The 25,686-nt window shown below is 32.5% G+C and overlaps 2 protein-coding genes across 8 annotated transcripts in view; one reads left to right on the plus strand and one right to left on the minus strand.

Moving 5' to 3' along the window:
• Positions 1-25,686, minus strand: part of CADM2 (cell adhesion molecule 2) — a gene marked incomplete at both ends in the record, with an annotated part of 1,071,386 nt that overhangs the window by 956,186 nt on the left and 89,514 nt on the right. The gene's annotated exons all lie outside the window — the stretch shown is intronic.
• Positions 12,753-13,220, plus strand: LOC307053899 (riboflavin kinase-like; the record flags this gene model as incomplete). The annotated part of the gene is made up of 1 exon (XM_079705360.1): positions 12,753-13,220. The coding sequence occupies one exon, from the start codon at positions 12,753-12,755 to the stop codon at positions 13,218-13,220; it is 468 nt and encodes a 155-aa protein (XP_079561486.1).

A 25,686-nucleotide genomic window follows, 5' to 3' on the forward strand; every position in this document is an offset into this window, starting at 1 on the left:
TAATGAATACTAACATGTTAAAGATTGTGCTCATTTAAAAAATTAAAACCTAACCTATATGGGAAAAGAATCTGAAAAAGAACAGATATATGTATATATATAACTGAATTAATTTGCTGTACACCTGAAACAAAAAGAACAACAGCAAACATAATACATGTAACAGCAACAAATATACAATTGCTTTGACAATACTACATTATGTAAACTTTTTTTTTTTTTTGCCTCAAGTTCTTAACTTGGCTTACTATAGAGAGAAGATGGATCTGAGAGTCTTAGTATTCAAGAAATATCAAACTGCCTTATTTCTTGGGTTATGTCTGTTCTAAAGTGAAAACCTACAGCTCTTTTGAACAGACTTAACACAATGAATATTGCCAGCAATATAGGTGATATTAATTATTAAATGGGCACTTCATTTTTTGATTAGTTTTCAGTAGTGCTAATGGAGATATTCTTTTAGTAAGGTCATTGTACATCTATAAGAGAATTTAAAATATCAGCTAATGACTTTGGCTTTCTAATAATAAGCACTTTTTTTTTTTTTTTTTTTTTGTGGTACGTGGGCCTCTCACTGTTGTGGCCTCTCCCGTTGCCGAGCACAGGCTCCAGACACACAGGCTCAGTGGCCATGGCTCACGGGCCTAGCCTCTCTGTGGCACGTGGGATCTTCCCAGACTGGGGCACGAACCCATGTCCCCTGCGTCGGCAGGCAGGCTCTCAACCACTGCATCACCAGGGAAGCCCATAATAAGCACTTTTTAAATCATTAAATTTGATTTAATCAATCATCTATTTTTCTCCATTGTTTTTTCAAGTACTGAACTTATCACCTTTTAAGAAAAGATAGATGATTTTTCATACTTTTTCTTTCATAGTTTATATATTATGACTGAAAATTATAATTGAATGTATATAAAATGCATAATTATATATAAATACATATATATACATATATATGTATACAGAAATAAATTATAAAATTGGAAATTGGTTTCTCACTCCTAAAGTTTTATACATTCTTATATTTACTATCAAATTAGGGAGACAATAAAACAACTAAGAACAAAACAAAGTGGGAATATGAAGTAAATGTAACAGATACAAGTAAAAGTGCTCTGATAATGTCCCTCTAATGAAGTTTATCTTTTCTGTCATGAATAATTTCTCCTAACGTCTGGAATCCTATTAAAATTTGTATGTCATATATTTCCACATTCTGCCTTATATTACCATTTCAGACATTCCCTTCTTAACTAAAGTCTCCCTAATTGCAGTTATTTGTTTTCACATTTTCCATGGCGTTCCACAGAACTCTATTTATAGAAGTAAATCTAAACCTACCAAGTTACATCATTTCCAGGCTTCGCTAACCTTCTGTTGGTTCAAATTATGTTTTATGACCCCTTATGATATTAAAAAATTTTTCTTAGAACTGAGCACTAAATTAAACATATTTTAATGTATTTTAAACCTATGTCTCTTAATAGGAGTTCTTCACCATCATAAGTTCCCTATTCATTGTCTCCAATATTGGCTATGCCAATTTCGTCTCATTTATTTATTCATTGTTTCCCCATTATGGGCTCTGCTTTTACTGTGTTCTCTGGAGTGCAGAGCCTTGCAACTATGTACAGCATCAGATTGCTTACTGAGCTATGCTAAATTGCATTTCGATCCCAGTGGATGGATTTATTCAAACTTTCTTGGAAGTGCTGTTTGAGAAGAATAACTCTGAGTATGATTTTTAGAAATGGAAGGAAATTCAGTGATGCCTGTTCTGTTTTACTCATAATATAGAGGAGAAAAATCTCAGTCCTGGAATTGTGACTTGGCTTACCTAAGGATACATAACAACAGAGATGAGAACAGAGATTAGGTCTCCTGGCTCTCTCTCCAGTGCTCTCTGACCCTCTCCTTTTCTCAGGGGACATTTAGTAGAGGAGAAACCTTGCTGACTTAAACAGAATATTATGAAGTAGGTCCCATTATCTGCCCTTCAGTTTGCAAATCCAAACTCTAGGAAGCCATTTAATTATTAACTCAACAAAATCTTACTGAACACCAATTATATGCCAAATACTGTTCTACCTGATTGGTACATGTAACTAAAGAAAAGGAATAAAAATTCCCCATCATCTGGAAGCTTATATCCTATTTATGGGAAAAAAAGAACATAATCAACGTTCTTTTAAAAGAGAAAATCATTTAGGATGTTGGCAAGAGATAAGTTTTAAGGAGAAAAGAATGAAAGCAAGATAAACGTAGAGATGGGGGAGTGATTTTTCCCTAGCAGGGTCAGGGTAAGCCCCACGAGAAGCCGAGATTTGAACAAAGGTTGGAAGGATTTGTGGGAGTTAGCCATGTTGATTCTGGAGGAGAAGCACTGTAGGCACAGGAAACAGAGTGCAAAGGCCCTGGGTAGGGGACAATGTGAGAGCTGCAGGGGGGGAAAGGCAGCTGATGTGGCTGGAGAGAAGCAGGAAAGAGAGTAGTAGAAAATGAGGTCAGAGTGATAAGCAGAGCTTTATCAAATAAAGCTACATTATGCAGCTTGGTAACCACTAGCCACATATAGTCACTGGGCACTTGAAATGTGTCTAATGCAACTTAGAAATTAAAATTTTACATAACTTAAATTAATTTATATCTGATATTAATAATTAATTTATATTTAAAAACTGCAGCATTTGTCATTGTGTATGTAGATATAACTAGGAATTTATTTTGGTAGTCAGTTCAGTTATTGGAAAAATTTTAAGTATATTTAAAACATCTTGAGTGTGAGAATCTACTTTTTCAACTGGAAATTTTATGAACTCCAAGTAACGAGTAATCCTGTGTAAAACTTAGCATCCAAATTGGGAAGAGCTGTTAGGTGTAAAATAACCACTGGATTTCAAAGATGAGTATAAAAAAAGTAAAATAGGTAATTAACAATTTTCAGTATTGATTATTTATTGAACTGGCATTTTAGATATACTGGTTTAAACAAAATAGAAATTAAATCATAAAATATATAAGCAAAAATTTTATCTGTTTATTAATGCAAATACTAGAAAATGTACAAGCACTTATATTTCTTATAGTCTACTGAAATGTATTTCTTTTGAAAGTGCATTAGGCGATTATAAGGAGGTTGGATTTGCTCTAGGTGAAATAGGGATACATTGGAGGATTTCTAGCAAGAGAGTAATAAGAGCTATATTTTAGTTCTACTTTTTAATTATTTAATTATAACTATCATTTATATTCCTCATGTAAATTAATATTTAGATAGATCCATACCTTATGCATATTGCAACACAAATAAAGCATAATTTGGTTAGACAAGTGATTTATCTTTTTTCCAATTATATTATTACTATTAGCTTTCATAAATTCATCTAAGCATGAAAGAGGATAGCCCAAATAAATGTTGTAAATTATCACATTCTAACTTACCTTAGGTCTGGACAGCATTAGCAAGTTGTGTGCACCATCTCCAGAAACAAAACTCAGAGTACCTTCAAGTCTTTATGTTAATTCCCAACTGATACATCAAGTAGCTCATCAAAAATGTCCATACAACTACCATATAATCTACAAATTCCACTTATGGGTATTTATTGGAAGAAAACAAAAACTCTAATTTGAAATAATATATGCACCCCCATGTTCATTGCAGCATTATTTACAATAGCCAAGATATGGAAACAACCTAACTGTCCCACAACACAAGAATGGATATAGAAAATATGGTAGATGTATACAATGGAATATTGTTCAGCCATAAAGTAGAATGAGAGCTTGCCACTTGTGACAATATGGATGGACCTTGAGGGCATGATGCTGAGTGAAATAAGTCAGACAGAGAAAGACAAATATATGATCTCACTTATATGTGGAATCTTAAAAAAACAGAAGTCATAGAATAGATACAAAGAGTAGATTGGTGGTTGCCAAAGGTAAGGGGTGTGGAGTGGATGAAATGGGTGAAGGGAGTCAAAAGGTACAAACTTTCTACTATAAAATAAGTCACCAGAATGTAATGTACAGCATGGCATTAGTTAATAATACTGTATTGCATATTTGAAAGTTTCCAGGGAAGAAGATCTTAAAAGTTCTCAACACAGGAAGAAAAAAATTCTGTAACAATATATTGTGACAGATGTTAACTAGACTTATGTGGTGATCTTTCCACAACATATACAAATACCAAATCATTATGTTGTACACATGAAACTAATATAATGTTGTATGTCAACTATACCTCAATTAAAAAAATACATAATTGGAAAATGTCCATACATTTTACTTATTTCTGACTCATTGGGTGAGAGAAATTATTTTGGATACACTGCCACCAGTGCCTTAAATATTCTCTACACTAAAGCCATATTGGAATTAAGTTAGAGTCAAATATAGCCTAGAACTGAAAAAGAACAAAAATTATTTTAAATGTTTAATCAATGGAAAGCAGTAGTTTTTAAGCTTTCAATGATCTATAATATAATACTTACCAATGTCATACCCTGCAATGATTCAATAGGCAACATGCAAAATTAATCCCAAATAATTATATTCAGAAAAAAGAAAAAAAACTGTAATTTTTAGACAATCATTCTAAGAAGATTTGAAATGATAAAGAGATCCCTCTAAAGTAAATCTGTCAATAATTTAAATGTCCTTATAGAATTTCTGAATTTTTGCCTAAATTCAAATTTTTACAAAGGTCTAGAAAGGAAAGAGGTATGTAGTTAACAGTTAGGAAAAGAGACTATTTCTTTTAAATGTATTTCTGTTTTACAAAAATACATTTAGTGTATTTTTAACAAAACTACCATTAGTGTTAATGGGAGTTAAACACATAAATCCATTGTGCATCAATAGAAGAGCGGAAACTGTAATCTATAAAATGAAGGAATTAAATCATTTTGAGCAATTTTTTAGCACATGACCTCCTCTAAGTTCTATGAAGTATACAGTCTGACTTTTTGAAATGGCACTTAAAAAGGTTTTACACTCTAATTGAACAACCATTCACTAGGCTTATTTGTCACTTAGATCTCTCCTAATACCTGTGAAGTAGGGTTTTTAAAATAGGAGACTGGATGGTAAAAGCAGTAATTTCTCATCAGGGAATATTTAATAAGTGGAAGCTATTAGCCAACTAAAGGACACAAAATAGATTAATCTTTCAAAGATATGTCCTTTGGGGATTATAAATTGTTCAGTTTCCAGGGGGAAAAATCTTCTGGACAGTTATATAAAGATAGATTTACATTTAATATTTCTTCATAATACATGAGAAAAGACTTTTAATTTTTTCATAATAATCATTAATTAAGATTATTTGAAAATAACCAGAGGTAAAACTAAATTAAAAACTATCCAATTTGGGTAAAAGTTACTTCTTATAGACCATGATATATTTTTGTTTGAAGATGAAAGCTAACTTTTGGTATAGTATATTATTTTATTTTATAATATTTATATAATACTGTTATGATATAGAAGAAAATCTAATCCTATGCCCCCTGACTGTGGTTATAAAATATACAACCAGAAAATAAACTTATTAACAGAGCTATGGTTTTTAATTAAATATACCTCTTTGCTCCAAAAGATGGACATATATCAACAACTTTTACAAAGAGTCATGCACAATACGTAACCAAGGAAAGTTGGATTCTTCTATTTATTTTGAGCTAAACTTAGAGTCTAGGCTCAAATCACAGGTAATTTTAAAAGTTTTATCAATTATTTTGACTTAACTATCCATCCCCTTTGAAAAATTACATATTCTCATCATTCAAAGATCTTAAAAACAAGTGTACATGTGATTTTATATTTACCACAATGAAATAAACTCAAGACCACCTGTCAGGTAATGTATTGAAAATATTTTAATGGATCCTTTAGGTTATACATTTTTAAGAGAATATATAACTGAGTACAGGAATCCTGACATTGATAAAATTTGGAAGCACTACTGAAAAGTTACTAGATTTTTCCATTCCTTTATCATGGGTAAAATTGACTTTATAAGAAAACTTAGTAACACAAAAAATAACATGCCCTTCTCCAATTCATTTATAAAAACTCATCCTGAAATCTTGTCTGGTACCTCAGGAAATTATTTTTCCTTGACTTTCCCTCCTTCCCATCCTCTTCTCCTTTCTTTTCTCCCTCTCTCCCCTTTCATCAATACATCCATTTTCCTTCCTTCCTTCTTCTCTTACCCTGGCACATATACCTTATTTTTAGGGTTTTATGTCAATACATATGTTTTCTATTTTGTAAGCAAAAAAACATTTTAAAGTATCTTAATATTTATTAATTATTTAACATTGCTTATAGAGAGCTTACTCTATGCTAGTCACTGTACAAGATACTGAAAATATTTAAAAAATACTAACAAATAGAAAACTTATGAAGTTGAACTAAAAGTATCACATTTTATTTATCCATGGAGAAACTGAGGCACAGAGTTCTTAAATAGCTTGCTGAACATGACTATTAAGTGGAAGGGTCAGGATTAGAATCAAGGTCCTATGACTCAATCTATGCTGTTATTAACTATTGTGCTATGGTGCTATCATAAGAAAACTTATAATAAGGAAATTGTCAAAATAAGTCAGCTGCAGGTTTATTCACTCCAAGAATTGCTGACTAACTTCCAGATGTTAGCTTTAAAGGACAGTTCTACTTCAACCTCTTTTGAAAACAAACCATTTATGATGCTGTGGTTCATATATCTATTCAAGACATTCTGAATTAAATTACATTTCCTTTCTAAACCACATCTTTTGAGTATTAGTCTTTGGCATTTACTATCAGTTGCAAGAAGTAATACACTTCTTTTTTTTTACTTAACTGTACTTCATTTTACAGTTTAGGTTATAGTGAAAAAGACTGTTTCCTACTTGTACAGAAATAAAATTTAATTTGAAAACTGAAAACTTTAAAAAGGTAATCTAGAATTTATTTTTCCTTGAGTTGAAGTGTTTAAAAGTTAACAGATGAAACTAATTTTCCCATTTTCCCTAGATAACCTAGAGAAATGGAATCTAGTCTTTCCATAAAAATAAATTTTTATGAAGTACAGCGATGTTGCATATTTTGGAAATTTGTGTTAAATGAATAAAAGAGAAATTCACATGAATTTTCTCTAGTTTGCTCACATTTCACATTCAAACATTTGGGCATATGTTGAAAAATCAATGATTTTAGTCCACACTATCTCCATATTTTGAGATAAAGGGCACTGCTTAGCTGGGGAAAGAAAAGAAGAGTGCCAGTAGATAAAATCAGATAGGGTGCATAATGAAAAATATAGTAAAATGTCAGTATTTAACACGCTCTTATCATTTATGTACAATAAAATACTTAAAAAAAAACTCTGCTTATCCAAAATGCAAAATCAATAATTTTGAAATTAAACAGAAAACAATGGCTAACATATGATTGCATTAGAATACTATTATCAGAGGAGAATGAAATTACTAAACTTGCCCCCCAAAAAAGGTGATGGTAAAAACCCAAGTCCTAGCAAAAGCAATACAGCCCAGGTTATAGCAACCATAATGAAGTTTAGGATAATCACATAAGTTTATTCAGATACACTCATACTCAAAAAAATTAAATGGTACTAATGGTTATGTCATTAAGAAAAATGATATGTAGCTTACACATTAGTATCGTTTTTACTCCTACATTTCACAGAGCTGTAATTCATCCTAGGTATGATTGATAGCCATTTCTTTGGAATAATTGATATTTATAGGTAGTAAATAGAGAGCAAATTACAAATAGTGAAGATAAAAAATAAAAGCAAATATTCTAATTCAGGACTGATTTTCCAATTCTTGCCAAAAAATTATCATCAAAGGAAACGTTGGGGCTTGCTAGGAAAGCTTAAAACAAGTTTTAAAAAATCCATGTTTAACTTGTGCTTAAAAGAGGGTCCTGACTTCATTACACAAAATTTGAGTGAATTCACAATATCACATATTTATAATTATACATATACATTATGCAAAAGTATCTGTGTACTTCTTTGGCAAAAATGTGAATTTTTGGCAGAGAGGAATTTTAAAAAAAAATGAACAAATAAAATACAATGTCCTAAAATTGTAGGCAAATCACAAATGAATATAACTCCATAACAGTCAAGGGAACAAAGATTCAAGCTAAAACACTGAATTCTAAATCTATTGTCTCCTATCTTTTTATTTCTCTCCTCCATTATTCTTCCCCATGGGGATCATCCAAGTTTTGCCCACAGTAATTCAGAAGCACTGGTCCTGAAATTGAGGGGAAAGGCATCAATGGGCATAATTGAGCCATTCACTCAGCTTTCCTTTGAGAGCATATTTGATTGGCATAATATAAACATAGAATATGCATTTAGAAATAGACTTAAAACTGTTCTAGAAATGGGGACTAAATGGTTCATGAGATTGATGAGACAAAGATTCTATTACTCCGAATCACTGGTTTGAGTCTAGCTCACATGAAAGTGACTAATTCATTAACATAGGACAATCCTCAGAAAATAATGTGGTTAAGTTAAAGTCTCCAGATGACGAGAACTTTCAACAAATGTTACTTACGAAAACAAAACTTAATTGAAGCATGTATCCTGAATCTTGTAGATGTTCTATTTTGAATATTCGTGATTAGGAAATCACTTTACTCTGAATTCTTGTACAAATGGTTCCTGAGCTTCCATTACATCAGAGATTGTGTGGAAGATTGTAGACAGGACTAAGTTAGATCACATAATGCCAGAGGAACTATTGGTGAGCAATATTCTCAATGTGTTTTCTGACTAAATAGGCAATTGGGATTATTGCTTATTTCTTCAGTGTTCTAAGCCCAACTTTGTGTTTCACAGTTTAAATTTCAACCTTGTAATCTAATTTAATGAATGGGGCTCTCCAAGCAATATGGACTGATCCTGTCCCTTACAAAGTTCCAGCTTTTTGTGTCTGGAGTACAGTCCTGCTACTGCTGTCCTCTCCGAGTTCTTTCAGCTCATAAGTGTGCATTTCCTGACCCTTGGTTGTAGAGACGATAGATGGATGTATGGTGGGATAGGTTGACTGATGGATAGAAAAAGTGATGAAGATTAGCTTTGTTTTCTTTAGGGAGGGAATCAATGTATAAACAGATGTTCCCAAAGCAATTTTTCCATTGTTAAAGTTGCCAGGAAAACTTTACAGTTGAAGCCTTGCTCAATATCTAACCATGACAATGATTCTCTAAAGTATATTCTAAAAACAGTAGGTAGGAAAAAATATTTTACTTCTTTGAGCTTTTACAATGTTTTCCTTTGGGAGTTTGCTGACCTGAACCAACTCTCCTCCCTCCACTCCACTCCCCAAACAAAAGAAAAATAAACACATTCACACACACATACACACACATCTGAGGGGGACACTTGGTAATAGTCCCTAAGCATGTCACAACACCTTGTGTAGAAAGATAGCTCACATACATTTTATTTACTTCTCACTTTATTGAAAATTACAGTAATTGAATTTCTTAAGAAAAAAAAACAATGAGTATTTCAAAAATAAAAGGCAGCTTAGATGAATTCTGTCATATTTTGAAATGAAGTAGTCTAACTATAGATTAAAATTATAGTAATTTTAAGATATAAAATATAGTTTCAACTGGATTCCATTCATTAGGTCTGTATGAAATATATTTAAAATCCCCAAATTAAAATTATTCAAAAAGAAGCATCAGATAAAATTATTTCAGATTACAACCATCATTGTACTATTTATTTCCATGATAAAGGTTTGCTAATTTGCAAATTAAAGGAAAATTAGTATTATCTATAAAAAATTATTGTTGTATAATAAATAAATATATTTTAAAGCTTCATGTCTATAAAAAATAAGTTTCCTAATCTCCTTTTCATTATGGACTATAGATAATGTGATATGTAAGTAGTATTTTGAAAACAAACCCAGCTAGTGAAACACAATGCATCAGGCATACTGGTAAAGAGAAAATGTGTATACTGCCTATTAAACTCTGATAAAATAATCTTAATTAAACCAGTGGAACTTGTATTCCACCTGGCTAGGAGAGTAGTCCTCATCTATTATTCAACAAGTCAACCTGGAAAAGAGAGGAATACAACTATATAATGAAAGGGTCTAGTCTGAGCAATGAGCAATCGAACATATGTTATTGCCACAGTTCCTAAACACTCCCTAAAAATTATCATTTCTCTAACGTTTCCTTAGGTAGGAGGCTGTCCGTTGTTCTCAAAGAACAATAGCCTTCCTCTTCGTGAACAAAGTGAGACCAAAATAAAAAAAAGAGGCAAGATTAAGAAAAATGGTGGCTATGATCACAAACCCCATGAAAATATGTATAGCACTATTTACCAAATACAAATTATAGCTCAGGGTAAAATATCTGAAAGTCTTATTATTTTGTATAAGATTCCATTTATCTTCATTAAACCATAAGTCCAAAAATAAAAATAATCCTATCAAGGAAAAGAATAGATTATCACAACAAAGGAAAAGTAGATCATTTGTTCATTCTTGGGCAAAAACAAACAAAAAGAGAAAGAGTACCTATGTCAGAATCATGTAAACGGTCCATTTTAGAACATGTACTCTTCCAACATTCTTCTTCAAAGAATATCTCAAAATCTTAAATCTTACTGGTATGAAACAAGGTACTCTTTGGAGAATGAATGACAGCAGCAATATTAGTCCAACTCTATCTCATACAGGAAACAGAATGCATAACAATTGATACAAATTTGCTTCCTGGAGCAAGGTTAGTAAAGGCAAAGAAACTCTCTGAGAATTCCTTGGGGAAAAGAAGCAACCTTACCAAAAACAATTGAACAGATTATGTCAACTATCCAAAGTAATCAGTTTTCCTTCAATAGCTATTTCTCTACATAGCACAAGACATAGAAAAGCATCAATAACTTGAAGAATGAAGTGTAGAAAACTTCTGGGGAGGGGACCTGAAATGTACTAAATGTATTTGTGGCAGAATTAATTCCAACACCCAGGAGAAAGCTGCTAATGTGTTAGAGTGAGCTGTCAAGTGAAACAGGAAATTTTTTCCATGCATTTTCTAATGAGTTTTAATACACCCCCAGTATTTATTTTAAGATATTCTGCTTGTCAAGGTGGAACTCCTGTTCTCATTTTCAGATAATTGACTAGTTAAAAAAAATCTTTATTCCATTTCAAAATATTAATAAAATAGTCCACTTCAAATACAATTCCCTTTGTCCCAAAGGCACCTGATTAATTTCTTTTTAAAGCCAACTAAAATAAGAGAGCCCACTGAAAGTTTGTACCACTATTAGTTCTCTTTTCTTTCATTCTAACCTGATTCAAATGTCATAACCTTATCTTGGTATATGATCCAAATACTTGGGTGTTTGAAAATACACAAGTTGAGTAGTCAGTAAGACTTTTTCATCTCATATGTGCCTTTGACTATTTAGTACATGGCATTAGCTCTATAATTCTAAAATATGCTCCAATGCTGATTATCACACTAAAACCTTTTCTTTGATTTTGTTTCTTTGGGTCACCAGAGATTAAATTTGGAAAACATATATCCCCAGTTACAGTGAATTTGACTTAAATCAAGACATTTAGAAAATCATTTAAATTATTAATCAAGAAGATTAAATTTCCATCAAAAACTTACTGTAGTTTGACAGAAATATAATATGTTTCTATGACTCAGAGGTAAGTTAGCTTTACTTTAGGAGGTATGTAAGAAAATTTAAAGTTTGAATTTTGATTAATATCAAAGTTACATTAGAAAATTGAACATTATTTAGTAGTGCAATATTAAAGTTAATTATAGTTTATGCTTGTAAATATATTTGGAGTTTAAATCACATTACCAAGAGGTTCCTGAATACTGTATTACTTCTTCAAACTCCTCTGATTTATTCACTTATCAGAAGATTTAAAAAGTTGAGTTTTTAGAAACTTCAATTCCTAAATGAAGCTTCAATTTAAATCAATATAGTCTATAGTAACCAACAGTCCAACAGTAAACCAAATTAGCGCAAAAATGAATATATATTTAAATAACTTCTACTTCTGATATTAGTTGTAGGTTGAGATTTAATTTTAAAATAATTCCACAATGAATACAAGTATAATTGCCATTGGGGATGAGAATTTTCTGAATTTTCATGTTATAGAAATCTCCCACAGTTGTCACATTTAACCTAAAGTTTTGAGTTCAGTATTCAAAAACTGAAAGAAAAATAAGAGAATGTCATATTTATATATTTTCAAAGCTTCAAATATTAAATTAGTGCATTTGTATCCTTTATAATAATTCATAATTTATTATCCTATTAAATCACTCTTCATGAGCTTTTTAAATAATTAAGAACTTTTAAATGAAAATAAAAATTACTTAAAACCTAAATGACAATTTCAAATTATTATTTGGTTTTTATTGATTAAGCATTTTCCCTTTATTTTAAATGGAATATTTCCTATTTATTTAAAGTCACTTAGGATAAGAATACATACAGAGCTGTTCGGTCAGTGGCGTGAGCGTCTCGCCGTGGCGTGTCGTCCGCGCCGCTCGGCCAGTTATACGCCTGTGCGCTCGCCCGGCCGGCCGGCCTGCGGAGCTCCCGTCCGCGTCCCCCGGCTGGTCCGGGGCGTCCGGGCACCGCCTCGACGGCGGCTCCGCCGGACGCGCGTACTGGACCACAGCCCGCACCCCGAGCGGACGGCGTCATGAGGCACCTGCCGTACTTCTGCCGCGGCCAGGTGGTGTGGGGCTTCGGTCGCGGCTCCAAGCAGCTGGGCATCCCTACAGCTAACTTTCCTGAACAAGTAGTAGATAATCTTCCAGCTGATGTATCCACTGGCATATATTATGTTTGGGCCAGTGTTGGAAGTGGAGACGTCCATAAGATGGTGGTGAGCATAGGATGGAACCCATACTACAAGAATACAAAAAAGTCCATGGAAACTCATATCATGCATACTTTCAAAGAGGACTTCTATGGGGAAATTCTCAACGTGGCCATTGTCGGCTACCTCAGACCAGAAAAGAACTTTGATTCTTTAGAGTCACTTATTTCAGCCATTCAAGGTGATATTGAGGAAGCTAAGAAACTACTAGATTTACCAGAACATTTGAAACTCAAAGAAGACAATTTCTTCCGGGTTCCTAAAAGCAAAATAATGAATGGCCACTGAAGGAAAAGCATCTTATTTATTCATTCACTGTTTTCTAATATTTTACTGCTCATAACTCTACAGTCTCATCTTGGTTATGTTTTGAAAATCAAACATTTTCCTACAGCTGTGAATTAAAGAGTACAATGTAGTTACCATAATATGTTCCAACTGTTCAATTAAACCCATCATGTTACAGTACTAAAAATGTTCATTTTAAAAATCAAGATTCTTTTTTATGTAATATGTTGATTAAAATATACCATAGAAAGGTCTTAAGTGTTTTATAATGGAAATGAAATATATATAAATATGGGTAACAGGCAAGTCACTGGTTTGAGATGAGAACTATTAATTCTCATGGTAAAATCCTAGCATGCATGTACCTGTATAGCATGCTCTGCTAATCAGAAGGCTCATAAAAATAACTATATTAAGCAGAGGTTTGACAGTTTATTACAAACCTAAGGGGAAAAATCCAGACTTTGTAATTTTGATATTTTGTGCATTTATAGATTATTACAGACATGAAGACTTATGAAATTTCATTTTAGTTAGTCATTTCCTTTAAGGGCTCAAATCATTGTACTGTGTTCCATTTTTGTTACAGCTGCCTCAGTTCTAATTGGTCTAGACTCTCTCCCTATTATTTTTTTGTTTTTCTTTTAAAACAGTAAAATGAGTGTTTTTCAATCTCTAGTTCTCATTTTTGTGTTGTATAACACTTCTCTCTTTTTAAGAGTAGATATTCTTCAACATTTTTCTTAACCTTTGTTTCCTGTAAACAATTGTCAGTTTCAGTTCTTCCATTTAGAATATCCAACTTTACATTTACAAAATGTAGAGTTTCATCTGTGTCTGTATCTGCCATCCCATCGCTTCACTATATGAACAGTGATTAAGTGCATATCTCTTGCATTTTAGAAAAAACACCCAAATGTTCATCTGTAGGTTTCCTCAAAGTTTAAACGAACACTTAGCATTTCATTTATATATACCAGTTTCTTAAACAACACAAAATACTTGTTCTCCCCCCTAGGGAAACTATTTAAGAGCCAACTAAACTATGAAATACAAAGTTATTTGTTTTTAATGTGACTGTATGTTCCTGAGCAAATGCAGACTGTTGTAGTTGTGTGTGAACAATGTAATTTAAGGCTAAAGAGTGCTATCTAGAAGATAATTTTAAAGATAACTCATTATAAAACCATTTTCCCCTAATCTGCATAAATGAGAACTGATTTTAACAAAACTGTTTATATAACATTTAGAAGAACATCTAAAGCTAATGTTGGAGAAGGGGGAAGCAGGAATAAATTCAGTTGGATTGTTTTGACTTTGGTGTATGAATTTATGGCAAACAGTGTAGTATGTGTTTTTTTCATTTCTTCTTTAAAGAAATACTTAGAAAATGTAATTTAATGTTAGGAATCCTATACTTGAAAGAAGCCTCAGTGGTTCTGTGAAACAAAGTTAAAAACAAACATGGAAAGTGTAAAAAAGATTTGTGTTTGAGCAGCTTGCGACTGATTGTGTCCTCATTAAGTGTGAAAATTCTTTGATATTGTCACCTTACATTTTGTTAAATAACTATTGCTTTTGAAAAGCCTAGTGTGTGGTTTAGGAGTTAGTTAATAGTGTCTACATTTTTTTAAGTTTTATATATAAAGTATTTATGTATTATAAGAAATTGCAGTAGGGCCATTTTCAATTAGTCAGTGTTTTCAGACCTTGAAATAAATCTTGACCAAAGGGAAAAAAAAAAAAAGAATACATACAGAAATAATTTTTAAAACACATGTTTAATTGCTGGTGATATTAAATAATGGCAAAAAAGGATTATGGGAAATTGTCAAACTGTTTTTAATTTATGTATTTTTTTGTTTGTTTGATTTGCTTAGGTCTGCAATGCTCTACCAAAAGTAGTATTTTTGAGCTCTTTCTCCCCCAAATTAAAGATAAAATATTAAAACATAGTGTTGATTGTACAATATTTATTTTACAGTACTTTGAAAAAATTAGGATTTAGTTAAAACAGTAACAGACTATAAGTTTGGAAACAAGTTGTGTGTTGGGAGTATGGGTCTGGATCTGCCTACATGCATGCATGCGTGTATGTGTGTATGTGTGTGTGTGTGTGTGTGTAAGCTCTTAGTAATGGACTGGAATTTTCTACTCTACTCCTCGAAAGGTGGTTGTTTTTGTTCTTATAGTGTGTTCTTAGGAAAAAAAAAATTCTACCAAAATATTTTTAACAGTATTGCTGTCACTTGTACTGTTAGATTCTGAAGTGAAGAAACTATGCAGCTAAGCAAATCAATAAAAAGTAAAGAAAATCAACAAACAAGCAATCAAAAAATATAACAACAAAAAACCTACTTCATTTGAATACCAAATACAAATAAATGGTATTGTATCCTGTATTCTATTTGTGCTTTATATTTTTCACAACTTCATCAAAGTGCCTGAGATGTAGGAGGTATTTGGACTGGAAGAATAAAGTAGTAGATGAAGCCCTCCCTAGTGATAATAATTAAAATTCTCCTTCATATTCAGTTAGCTTGTCCATGACCATCAACCATGACTTTTTCACAAGCTATGAGCTACTGCTATCCAGATATATCCTTGAATAGACCTAAAGGAAATAAACCAGGTAGGAATAATCTAAACTTGGTGAGATGTCTGTACTGCTTTGTCTTTAATGACAAATGAACCATTTTTTAAGAAATATATAAACTACATCCCATCTTTATTTAAATAATCAGATATTGACTGTGCATCTACTATTGCCAGTGGTATCATTACTATGAGGTTCTGGTATAATATATATTATTTGAGGTACATGCAGACTATTTATATGCATCTCTGACATGGATTGTAATGCTGAGGATAACTCTTTATAAAATGGCCTCCCTTGCATGGTCCATGACTAGAAATGAGCATTTTAATCTCTTATTTATGGTAATATTTTTTTTTCATTAAAAGAGGAACTTTAAGAGTACATACTATGCTGAAGTGGTGTAGTTTCTGGTAGAAATTACAGAGAATCCTTGCCAACTTGTGGCTTGGGGCAATCTTCTGTGCAGGCAGAAATGCTCCAATAATTTAGAGTCGTGCCTCCATGTGGGCAGTTCCTCCATATCTGCTTGGTATCTGCAGATTAAAACATCCCCAGGGATGGGATAATGCAGAACTGTGGCATTTACTATTGAAAAAAAAATCCGCTTACAGATGGACCAGCTCAGTTCAAACCCTGTTGTTCAAGGGTCGAAAATACGTCTCTAATACTGCTATGAAATTCAGTGGGGAAGTATAATTTAACTTAGAAATATTGTTTTTTTGTTGTTGTTGTTTTGTTTTTTGTAGTAAGCGGGTCTCTCACTGTTGTGGCCTCTCCCATTGCAGAGCACAGACCCCGGACGTGCAGGCTTAGCGGCCATGGCTCATGAGCCCAGTCGCTCTGTGGCATGTGGGATCTTCCCAGACCGGGGCATGAACCCGTGTCCCCTGCATCAGCAGGCAGACTCTCAACCACTGTGCCACCAGGGAAGCCCAGAAATATTAATTTTTAAAGCAACATTTTGAGAACAAGAATCTATCATTTTTAATAGTGATTCTTTGTTATCATTGTTACAGATGAATAGTTCTTCAGTAACTATTCTTAGCTCAGTAACTTTTTGTGCATTTCTTGTTAGACATATTCTCATGTATTGCTATTTTGGATGGGACTATTTTTCTATTATGTTTTAACTGGTTGTTATTGATACAAAGTAACAGTATTGATTTGAGGATGTTGCTCTTGAATCCATCCACCTTGATAGATTCTCTTATTAATTGTAATAGTTTGTTCATTGATTCTCTTGGAACTTTGAGGCTATATCATCTGCAAATGATGAAAACTTTTTCTTTCCCTTTTTAATAGTTAAAACTTTTATATATTTTATTGTATTCATGCATTAATTAGAGTGTCCAAAAAAAAAAAAGTTGAATGATAGCAGCAATAGCACACTTGTATTGTTCAGGATGTAGTGGAACTTCCATTGTATTTCATGTTTAATTTGATGTTCTCTTCACTCACAAACTTATTATTTATTATGATAAAATTATTTTTCCTAAGAGGTATTTTAATAGATATTTTTCAAATAATAAAATTAAATAATCCTTTGTTTAACTTACAATTTTAGAATTACTTTTCTTAAAAATATTCTTACATTATGAAAAGAGATTCCAGTATTAAATAAAAATGAACATTGTTGGCTATCACATAAAGGCTGGGACTTGTATCTCTGGTTTAAAATTTCAGCAAATAGGAATTACAAAAATGGTGGCTACTTTTGATTAATGATTTGGATAAAAACATATAAGGTTTAAAATAAATGCTTTTAAACAAAATACTTTCATTACCACAAGATAACTCCAAAGCAAATTTATTCTTAATTTTTATGATTAGGACATATTTCAGGATGTTTTAAGCAGGAATAAAACCAATATTTATTTTTTGGCACCAATAAAAGCCTGAGGAGTACAAAAATGTATCATGCACATTGAATCTGGATCTCTGGGAGTGTGACACAGGAAATCAGAAAGACTGGAATAGAGAGTTACTGAAATTAAAGTATCTTAGTTAAATATGAAGGCAAAGAACTGACTTTTATCCCAGGCTCTCCTTTTAAGTATATATTTATGGGTTCATAATTTATTTTCTGTGGATGATAATCAGCCTATCTAAAATAAGAGCTGAAACACATGATTCTATCTGTCATCAAATAGAGCTATTATTTGATTTATTTTGTCCACTCCTTAATCTCTTATCATACTTTATCAATGAATTACAGTATTTAAGGGAAAAAATGACAAAAAATAAATTGTTCTCTATATCCTCAACCCATTTATCTTTGAAGATGAATCCAAAAGAATTTACAAAAATGCAGTTGTTTTAATTGTTTTTGATAGTTACCTTTAAATATTATATAAAAATTCAAGTTAATAAAATTTAAGAATGGAATAAAATTCTAACTATACATATAAGATGGAAACAAGGATATTAATTTTAAAACCATTTTAACAACAAAAACCTTCATTAATATGGACATATCAAAAGATCTCAAAATTGGGTGCGTATATGCATTTATGAGTAGATTCACATATGTGTGTGTATACATACATCCACATATCTCTGTACGCTCATACAGTCACATGTGCACATATATATTAATGCCCCTTTTTTTTTTCACTTCACGTTGGTCTAGGAAGATTCTCTTTTTATGTAACTACCTTTATTTTTTCTTCTGCTAAATCTGTAATAGATTTATAGTTCAATCACCTGAACAAACCATTTTGCACTTCATAAAATTTACAACCAAATAATTACTCTTTACGAAGTTTACACACATGTGCATTGCACACATACCCACACAGGAGAGATAGAAAGAGAGATACACAAAGACAGAATATGATAATTACATTCAAAGATTCTATGAGAATCATTTACTGCACCAATTTAAGACTGAGTCAATCTAAATCTTAAGAGTCAGAAGGCTTTTGAAAAATGCCTAATATCTACTTTGGAAGAAAAATCCTCCAGTAAAAATACTATTAACAAAATACAAAAACTTCTGGAGAAAATTCAAATATACTAAGAAAAACTGTACTGAAAAGATCCACATTGAGGACACCTGCTAATCATCAGTCTTGTAGAAACAAGATGTGAATCATGCAATAGAGGAGTTGATTTTATTCTTTGTTATTAGAAGGCACCAGTGGCCACAATATACAATATTAAAACGGTTTTATTCTAGCTTTTCTTTTGATCAAACTATGGTACATTTTCTGTCTTGCTTATTTGTAAATAAGCAACTGTATCCTGCTCAACTTTGAATATTTAAGTCTGAGCAGTTATAAACATTGTAAGATGTGTCAACAATCAAGAAAAAATCCAAACCGCAAATATGATTCTATATTTAAATAGTAACTAAAGAAAATATTTATAATATTAGAATATCCTAATATAATCTTTTAATTAATACTTTTTATGACTGTCATGATGCATATCCTAAATTTGTGTAAGATTGAAAATGGCATAAAGCTTTTTTTAAATGAAGAACTGTAATGATACATAAACCAATAGGAAGATCCTAAAACAACAAATCATTTCAAAAAGTGGTGAGTTTCTAATTAATAATTATCCTTAAATAACTTTTCCTGCTGTTGTTTAGAGGTTTTTCTTTTTCACTGAAAATGTTGTTTGGATTTTACCAAGTATTGCCTTAAATTTGATGGGTGAGCATGTTTGTGCATAATAAGTATACCCACATATAAGTTGTTGGCAGGGCTTGAATTTCATGTTTAAGAAATCTGTCAATATATTCTGTTCATTTATAGCATTTGCCAACAATGAATTCAAGAGCTTATCTGCTCCAGAGTCTTAAATGTAGTCGCATATTAGAATTACATAAAAGCTTTTAAAAACCTGATGCCCGAAAATTATCCCAGACCAATTTATTCTGAAACTCTGCAGATATGGCTTGAGCATGGGTATTTTTAAAACCATCACAGGTGATTATACTGAGCAGTCATTATTTCAAACCACAGATCTATCCGTTTTATTTATGCCTTTCCCTCAGCAGCCACCAGAAGTCAACTGATAATATCAAATAACTTAGAACCATAAATAGCTATTCTAGGATCAAGAACATTATCAGATGAATATATTCAGTTTACAAACTCTTGTGATTAGAGGCATATTTGATTTTCTGTTGGATTATCCTCAAGGATGTGAAAACATTTTAAAATTAGTAACCCTTTATATAATGTAGATACCAATGTTATGAAGAACAGTGGGCATTCATATCTAAATGTAATGTCCTCCAAAGCATTATCAATAAATACACTTGTTCTATTTCACTATTTAGTTATAGAAGATTAAAAGTAATTATAAGAGCCAATTACTAATGACCTTTATGTATAAGGCACTATATAGGGGATACAGTACATATATTCTCTCATTTAATTCTCACAACAGCACCATAGAGATATTAAGTATGAAAAATAAATTGCTTAGAGCCAAACAACTTTCTGTAAATGGCAGGCGTGTCTGAACCCAAAACTCGTTATCTTTAACCTTAACTCCCTTGCCTATTAATATCCATGAAACCCTGGTAATATCAAGATTTCAATGTGTGCTTATAATTAGACATGAATAAAAACTCTTACTGTGAGTATTATTTTTAAAATTTTATAATTGAGAACATTAGATACATTCTCGTTCAAACTTTCCTCCTCATTTTAAATACGAGGAAACTGAGACTCTGAAGTGTTTCATTTGCCTTACAGAACATCACTAACACAAAACAGAGTTAAAATTATAAACCATTTCTTCTCACCTTCCATCCTGTGCTCTTTAGCCTGCCCCACACCGTCCACTCTCATTTGTGACGAATGAATACTGCATTTCTTTAACAGATGACACCACTTAAAAAATTGCCTTGCAAAGGTGAAAGTGTCAGTGGATATTAGGATGAGAAAGTGCTAGACTTACACTCAGGAACTATCACTTAAGGAATAATTAATTTGTATAATAACTTTCACCTGAGTGGTTCAGCAATCTTATAAATAAAAACATAATGTTCACCATGCTTGTACGGTTATATTTTATATTCACAGAGAAGAGCACCCAACTTATTTCTTGTTACAAAACTTGACTATGATAATTTGATTTCAAACTAGTTTACAGTGCAAACTAAATATAGTGGTGTTTCTCAAACCTTACAGGACAACAGGGTGTATGAATCACATGGGGATCTAATTAACATGAAGCTTCAGATTCAGTAGCTCTGGGCTAGGGACTGAGATGCTGCATCTTAATAAGCTTCCAGGTGATGCCAATGCTACTCAAAATGTGGTCCATGGATCTCACTTTGACTAGCAGGTAACAGAAACATATCACACTATCCTGTAGTGTCATTAACTGTAACACCTATTAAAATTATTTATTTTATTTATTTTATTTTATTTGTGGTACACGGGCCCCTCTCTGCTGTGGCCTCTCCCATTGCGGAGCACAGTCTCTGGACGTGCAGGCTCAGCGGCCATGGCTCACGGGCCTAGCCGCTCCGCGGCATATGGGATCTTCCAGGACCCAGGCACGAACCCGTGTCCCCTGCATGGGCAGGCGGACTCTCAACCACTGTGCCACCAGGGAAGCCCTAAAATTATTTTTTAAATAGAAAAAAAAGCTAGTAGAAGACAAGCAGCTGTCTGCAATGGAAGAAGTTTGGCTAGTTTGTTACAATGGACACCCAATTATAAGGAGCAAATAATTCAGAAATTACATCAGACTCTAAAAACTGTCATAAAAACTCAAGAATAGACATACTTTCAAAATTTGCATATAAAATATGTAAGAGAATCCTCACTTGAATTTAAAATGAAAGCACTTTGTGCATGTGAGCTTTTAATAAATCCTACTTGATGATGACACTCACTTCCTAATAATGTGGATGATGATGGGAGTAAAGTAAGGCATGCATGCAATTTCATTTTATTAACTTGATGATATGTCTGAAAACAGATTTTTCATGACTTGGAAAGGAAAGTTTCCAAGGACTGCTTTAGAATAACAAGCATGCCACGTGAATAGTTTTGTGTCCTTGATCCATATGCTGTGATTAAGCCCTAAAACATGTTGTCATACTGGTTTTTAAACAGTTCTATGAACAGTCAATTGAACTCTCAGTTTTAAGTCTACGTGGTTCTTTCTTATTTATCCAAACCTTGGATGGCTCTGCTTGCCTTTTAATTCATTATTATAAGTAAGAATGAACTGAAAGAGATGAACAGAATGATGGACCCGTGGGGTCATGGCAGACGCACAGTGACAGGACCCATCAAATGCTATAGTTTAAAACACTTTCAATGCACGAGGGACAAAATGAAAACCCTTTCAGCACTTGATATTAAGTACATTAACTATTCTATTTATGGGCCCACATCCACCACTTGCAGTGGTGGTCATAATCATTTTTTCACGCCAGTGAAGACTCTCAAACATTTAATAAATATTTATTTCTCAAGATCAATATAGACTTGGGGCTATTTACTCAATCACATCAAGCATCACAAAGAGAAGCAAGTGTTTTATGTTTTTAAGTAGTGTTTCCAATCAGGTGTCATTTATCACCAAGAGTATCTGCACATCCTTCAAAAGATAAAGTCCGTTTCTATACATCTGGTGGCCAAAATGGTTACAAGAGCTCTTCTGGTGGCATCTTTTCTAACCAAGAGCATTCCAGGGTTTCCAAACATGACTTAAGAACAAAAAAGACATTTCTCTTTTCCAACTAGCACCACCTTTTCAAAATTCTTAGATAATTTTAGTAAGCTCATAACTGGTTATTCTGAAGACAGGCTTTCCCCCCTTTTAATCCATGTCACGTAATTCATAAAATTAACCTTTCTAAGGGTAATCCTATGGCACATCTACTTAAAGCCCTTAATCATTCCTTCTTGCCTGTGGAATTAAGTACAAAATGTCTAAGCCTTAACAAAGCCACATCTGAGATCCTCCAATCACATCTCCAGAGTTGTTTCTCAGTTTATTGAAGTCCCAACTTACTATGTGCTTTATATTTTCCTCCTTTCCAATTCCTCCAGCTGTTTCCTATACTTGGATTTTTCCTCTGTCTCAGCAAATTCAAATAATTTCCATCTCTCATACTTATTTTAAATATTATCTCCCTTGTCATCCCCTCATGAAGCTTTTCTTCATTTTCTGATGAGATAAGCTTTGTTTCTTTTTTTTCATTCTTCCTTTTTCTTTATTTTTTTTCTTCTTGTACCTTTATGGCACTGTTCTTAACTCAGATAATCTTTGTTATAGCTGCCTTATACATAATAGGTTCTCAGGAAATACTGACAACAACAAATTAAACTATACTCTTCTTACAGTAGATGATTAGTGTGATAATTAGATAAGCATCTTGAAATTACTTAGCTCTTTAACAGAAGAAATATCACAGAAGGTTTATTGCAATCATGAGGACTACAGGAATCTGTTCTGTTAAAATAAGAAATTCAATTTACTAAAAACATTTCCATCTGAAAAGAGACCTTGGAATTTGATTGGCTGTCCCAATTAAACATGAGGGTGGCAGCCATTCCAGATGGTAAAGACATATTTATAAAAAGTTTTACATAGAGAACTTCAGTGTGTAAGAAGGGACATTTAAGTTCATCTACTTTAAACCAATATCTGAATCATTTCTTCTACAAACAATTAACTGATTCCAAACTCTTCTTTATCCCCTCCATAGATTGGGAATTCATGATACCTAGAATGGTCTTTTCATTTGAAGAACAAATCTAATTTCTACAATCTTCTTTAGATAATGTTGTTTTGCCTTATTTGCCCAACAATCATCTTTTGGAATGAGACTCATCTGTTTTTCACAATAAAGCCCTTTATTGTTTGAAAAACATGACGCTGGTCATCACAAATTTTGTCTTCTCCTAACTTATTCTAGTTCTTACAATGAATTTGTCAGGTGTGTTTTCCTTTGACTGCTTGGAAACTTTGTCTGTATGTGCTATCATATAATTTTGTCAAGATAATTTTTAACACAGTCTCCAGACTACAGGGATGGGCCAAAGAGAACAATAACATTTTCACCTTTTGTTGACAAGATATTATACTTGTATTCACTCAAATTTCCCATTAATATTTTGATAGTCTTGTGATGTAATTAACTACTTTTGAGCTTATAATAATTCCAAACTTTTGATTTAGCTCTAAAAAGTTTAACTTTCATTATATAATTAAATCATTTTTGCTAGCATGGCAAAACCTTTTTATATCATGAGTAATTTTGAAGCATATTTGGCATCCTACTGGAAAATTCTTGATACCAGTATTTGTCTTTCAGAATCTTAAAATTGTGATTTCATTTCCTTAATACAGTATTTGTCTCTTCACACCAACTGAAGTTTTTGCATTCAGAGCCAAATGAGCTATTCTGAGTTTTGCCAAGGAAGCTTACTGTAGCTATTCATTGAAATTACAACAAACAAGAAAATTTGCCACCATTTACAATGCAGGACTAATTCATTTTTCACATCTGAAAAATGTAATGTTTTTTGCAATATAAAAGACATTTACTGTATATACTACCTAACATAAACATTTTGCAAATCTAAACTAATGGAAATACATGTTTTAAAAGAAGAATAGTTTTTAAATTACAAGTTACATAAATTAGGAATTCAAGGAAATTTTGTCACATAAATATTTATGGAGCTCCTGTACAAAACCCTATTGTTCTGTGGGGCAGGGTAAAAATTTAAGTCATTAGTATATTTGATTTAAATCAATAGTTATTGGATAGAGAAGAGTTGGATACTTTCCACAGACTCATTCATGTTATCAAAGATTTTCCTCAATTCATATATGACCTTAGCTTCAGTGGTGTATTTACTTTACCCTCTTCATTATCCCATCAGTCAAATTTAGGCTCCGGGAAGCAAATGGTGTAATTAGAAGAAAAATTCCCTTCATCTGTAGTATCTTCAAGGGGAATTTGTATCCCAGCTATCCCACAGAAATAATTTACAGTCAGCCCTCCATATCTGTTGGTATGTGCACTAAGCCATTCTACATAAGGGACTTGAGCATCCACAAATTTTGATATCTGTCGGCCCATGGATACCAAGGGCTGACTGTATTAGTTTTACTTCCCAGTCCCAACTACCTGTCTTCATTATGAATTTAATGATGAGATCTAATTCAAACAAATATTACAGGAACTCTGGAAGAGAAATAAATTAAAAAAATGATTTATGTTTGCCTCAAGGAGAGACTGATGGTTAGTTATGGAAATGTGGAGGACATGTCCACCCACTTTGTTTTCATAGGAGGATGAGTGTTATTTTGGAGTATTTTAGATGCATATTGACACTTTAAAAAAATCATTGGTAGTGATACCAACATTTCTTCCATCAGAAGTCTGCTTAAAATGCTGCCAAACCACCAGCAACCCAGCCCTCAAAAACATGGGATCTTAAATATTCATTTCAGTTAGCTATAACTGTGGGAACAGTTTTGACTTTGATAAAAAGAGATTTCTGAAATATCTCTAGTGATAGGTTAAACCAGCAACTCTTCCCTACTGCATCTAAAGTGCCTATATGCATATATCCGAAAATGTCTACATTTAATAAAATTACAAAGTATTTATGGGGAGGGAAAAAAATAGAAGCAATCTACACTTAACTAGTGAAGAGCTCTGTTCTAATAGATATAGTTGAAAAGCCTTCATATGCCCCCAGCCATTATTTTAGGGGTAGTAATATGAGGCAGGACTTAATTTTTTCAAACTATATTTAGAGTCACTTAATGACTTTAAATTTACAACTAGAAGGACTTGTACAAAGTTTCTGAATGTCAGGGCAGCTCAAGTGACAGATGAGAAAGACATCAACCCATTCTGAATCCCAG

This window comes from Hyperoodon ampullatus (assembly GCF_949752795.1).
Source record: "Hyperoodon ampullatus genome assembly, chromosome: 5".
Taxonomy (NCBI): Eukaryota; Metazoa; Chordata; class Mammalia; order Artiodactyla; family Ziphiidae; genus Hyperoodon; species Hyperoodon ampullatus.